The 4303-nt window shown below is 33.4% G+C and overlaps 1 protein-coding gene across 1 annotated transcript in view; it reads left to right on the plus strand.

The window, feature by feature from the left end:
* The window catches only part of LOC106467884 (Down syndrome cell adhesion molecule-like protein Dscam2), a 110180-nt gene that overhangs the window by 84801 nt on the left and 21076 nt on the right, over positions 1-4303 (plus strand). Inside the window, exon 18 of the mRNA XM_022396096.1 lies at positions 1474-1711. Coding sequence (XP_022251804.1) covers positions 1474-1711 — 238 coding nt within the window. The remainder of the gene's footprint in view (positions 1-1473; positions 1712-4303) is intronic.

The following is a 4303-nucleotide window of genomic DNA, read 5'->3' on the forward strand; positions in this document are numbered from 1 at the left end:
TGATTAACGCTTGTAGCAAACAAAAAACGCGCTATGTTTGTGTGTGTATATACATATAATTTATATATATATATTTAAAATATTTCCAGTATTTACTATAATTCTTCATTTCATCAGTTATTACGCTCAAGCGATGCAATACATCATATAGAATTTGAACACTTTAGTCTTTATGTGGTTTGTTAATGTTTATATTTATGTAAAAATATATACATAATCATTTAATTAAGCTAAAATTGGGTTAATTTTATAATATTTAATATGAAACCCAAGACAGTTCATAGACACGTGAGATTATTTAGTTTTTGGTTTACGCATGCGCAGAAGTAGCAGTTTAGGACATGATTGTCTAGGTACTGTAACGTCTGAAGCGTTAGTTCCGTAGTAGACGTATTATTACATTTGATGTTTACAATGTTTACGTTCGAGTTATTTTACTCGAAATCCCGCCTTTGCCTCGGGCGTCTGTGAGAAGAGGCTGTCAGTTAATTAGTACTGGATTAAAAGTTTAACTTTTTAATTGAATCTGATTTTTTCAAGTAATATAATTATTTACGTATCAAGAAACCAAGTACAATTAAATAAATAATTACAATTCTAAGTAATAATTATAGCAATAATCAATTAAGAATATAATATTAAACATATAAAGTGATTGGATGTCAATAAAATTAATTTGTTTATTGAACAAATAAAGTCGTTTAAACATTTGTTTAACAACAAGTAAAATCTTGGAATGGTCTATTTTTTTCATTTGGGTGTGTGTCTGTGAGCCAGACCAGTTTTGGAGAATTACATTTCTAATATATTACACCAAACCAAGCCTTCATAGTGAGGTATCAAAAATCGAACTTGTATGTTTAAGTGTTTTACACTCACAAAAAGGGAAACCTATCATTTTATAGGTATTTGATTTAATTTTTCGTATTGTTAGCAAACACTGGGCAGCTTGTACATAATTGAATAAATAGAGTTGTTTAAACATTTGTTTAACAATAAGTAAAAGCTTGGAATGGTCTATTCTTTCCTGGGGGGGGAGGTCTGTGAGCCAGACTAGTTTCGGAGAATTCCACTCCTCATCAGTGACCCTAGACACTACCACCAATGAAATATGAGACCAAACCAAGCCTTTGAAGTAATGAAGTATCGCAAATCGATTAATTTGTTTGTTGTTGTTGTTTTTTTTTTTGTTGTTGTTGTTGTTTTGTGTACCGTCTATGACTACTACAAACTGTGCGATATATTTTTAGGTTTGTATACTACTGATGTTCATCAAATTTGAGATAACATATTACCGAAAGAAATCACTATAAGAACAGGATCTTAGAAATATTATTGGAAATATGATTATTTCATGTTCTATTAAAAGGTTGACACAGTTCGTGTGAGAAATTAGTAGTGGTATTAAACTGAAGGTGGCGATATTACTTTGTATAGAATAAAATTTCATCTTTAAATCCATATTGCTTGTAGCCTCCGAAGAAGCGACAATGGCACGGAATGATCAAGGGATATTATGTCGGTTACAAAATAACCGATTCTTTAGAGCAGTTTGTGTACAAGACTTTGGAGACAGGGGACGATTTTAAAGGAGAATGTGTCCTTACGGGCCTCCGTAGATTTACCCGGTATACTGTTAAAATACAGGCTTTTAATAGCGTTGGAACAGGGCCGTCATCAGATCACGTCATTGTGAAAACGTTAAAAGAAGGTAACACATTAAATATTTTATAGATGATTTAGGTAGAGTCTTCATAATGAACAAACTAAAGTAATACGGGCAGAAACTGCCTAGTTTAACGTGTTCTCCGTCCTTCGTTTTCAGTTTAGACGGAAGTCCATCTGTGCTACTTTTGTAGATCAGTCCTCTAAGACTTTCATCACAAGTGTCACGTTGAACTAGGCAGTTGATGTTTATTTCAACTTCGTTTGTTTAAGAAGTTAACTCTTGGATTTCTTTGTATATATAGTTGTTAATAATTATATATCTTTAATTATGGATTTTTATTCTCCTCATTAAACTGTGTAATTTCAGTGAAGAAAAGAAAGAATCCATCATTTTATTTCATTGTTGTGTGAAGGGTATAGTTCGTGACCCGACCTATAAAGAAAAGAGACGCTGGTTCAACTATGATTTATTTTTCAACATAATCTCCAATTGACAATGCTTGGAGACGGCTTGAATGGGTAATGAAGAAACTCTTTAATATAAGTTTAACATAACAGCAAATGTACAAGGTTTTGTCATCATCACCTGGGCCTTTATGCCTTTCTGACAGAATTCTTCTTCTTCTTTTTGGTCCTCCATCCGTGACTGGATGGTATGTACGAGATCATCATCACTCTGAAGTCTTCGACCTTTCGGAAGGGTTTTAAGGCTAGGGAAGTGGCAAAAACTCACTTGTAGTTAAATCCGGTGAGTAAGGGGGTGATTGAGTAATTCAAAGCCAACATCACGATAGCGTTCAAATCAACACGCGATTTGTGAGCTGAATCATTGTCCTGATGGAAGACAACATTCTTCTAATGGAAGAGAAAACATTATCCTGATGTAATAGCACATTGTCCTGATGGAAAAGTTTGAGCAATCCTTTTCTATTTTCTTTGATTGCTTATGCTAATTGTCCTAACTTGACTGAAGACAACATTATCCTGATGGAAGCGAAAACATTGTCCTGATTAAAGACAACATTATCCTGATGGAAAAGCACATTGTCCTGATGGAACAGCACATTGTCCAGACAGAAGACAACATTGTCCTGATAGAAGACAACATTGCCCTAATGGAACAGCACATTGTCCAGGTAGAAGACAACATTGTCCTGATGGAACAGCACATTGTCCAGACAGAAGACAACATTGTCCTGATAGAAGACAACATTGTCCTGATGGAACAGTACATCTTTTTGAGCAATCCTCTTCTATTTTCTTATGCCAATTGTTGATTAAGAATGTAAAGTAATCTCCTGTAACGGTTTGATCCCTTTTCAAATAATCAACTAGTAAAACGCCCTTGGCATCCGAAAAAATTGATGCTATGATCTTACCAGTAGAGGGGGTGGATGAAATTGGGTATTTCCACTACAAACTTGAATCCACTCTGAATTCATGTAGTGAACCCACGTTTCATTCATAGTTACAACTCTATTGATAAAATCATCAGGGTTTCACCGAAACATTTGGAGTAGGCATTGGCTTTCCATAACTCGGATCAATCTCTACTCTGGTGACAATATGTTTGGAACCCATCTGGTACTAACCTTACTCATGCCCAAACTGTCATTCAAAATGCTTGCTAATATACTTTTACAAATTCCCACTTCCTCTGCTAACATCCTAATGTAAATTCTTCTATCATATATAACCAAATCACGAACTTTATTTGCAATTTATATTTTGAACAATGTTGAGGACTGACCTGACCTGATGTGTCTACTGTGCTTAAACTTAGCACACTACGTTTTCACTGTTAAATATGCTGGAACACCCCCATCTCCTAATGTTGCTTCCATGTCTTGGTGTTCTTGTGGTATCATTTTCTTTTTATCAAAATATTTGATCCAGTCACGAAGTTCCTTCTTCTCCATGACGTTTAACACTGCTAACTTCTTTCCCTCGAAAATCCACACAACGCAAAATAAGCTGGTAAAGTTATAGGTTACCTGTTGCTTACTCATAAAAATATTTAAACTTAACATTTATCAGAAAAAAAATCGTTCATTCCAGTTTTTTTAGGTCGAGGCGCGAAGTTTTGGACAACCCTCGTATTTTCATGTACATTTTTATATAAGTTCTATCTTTATATCTTGTTATAGTCAGCACATGCATATTCTCTGTATTTATGTAAATCTCTTACATCGTGTTTACGTTCACATGAGTGTTTTCGTCTTACTTCTTAAGTCCTGAAAAAAAGTGGCTCTTTAGTTTCAGCTTTTATTTTTGCAAAAATATATAAATAATTGCTTGTAGATATGTATTATTATCACTATAGACAGTGTTACATATTAGAATTTCAAATGGTCTGAAACCGAGCTAAATGATACTTTAAATTTAGTAGTTAAATTGTACTTTAGATTTATTAGTTAAGTAAAAGCCGATATATAGTCAGTTTATGATATCTGTCAACAAGATTGATACACAATTTTCTTTTTTAACATAAATACGTTTTAATATACACATAACAATACAATTTACAATAACAGTTATTACAAATAGTTATTACAATCAATGATTTATAAACCAAAAGTTTACACAAACTTACAGGCAATATAAAGTCTTCCGTTTAATTCTGGAATCTCTTCAA

This window comes from Limulus polyphemus, unplaced genomic scaffold, assembly GCF_000517525.1.
Source record: "Limulus polyphemus unplaced genomic scaffold, Limulus_polyphemus-2.1.2 Scaffold2778, whole genome shotgun sequence".
NCBI lineage: Eukaryota > Metazoa > Arthropoda > Merostomata > Xiphosura > Limulidae > Limulus > Limulus polyphemus.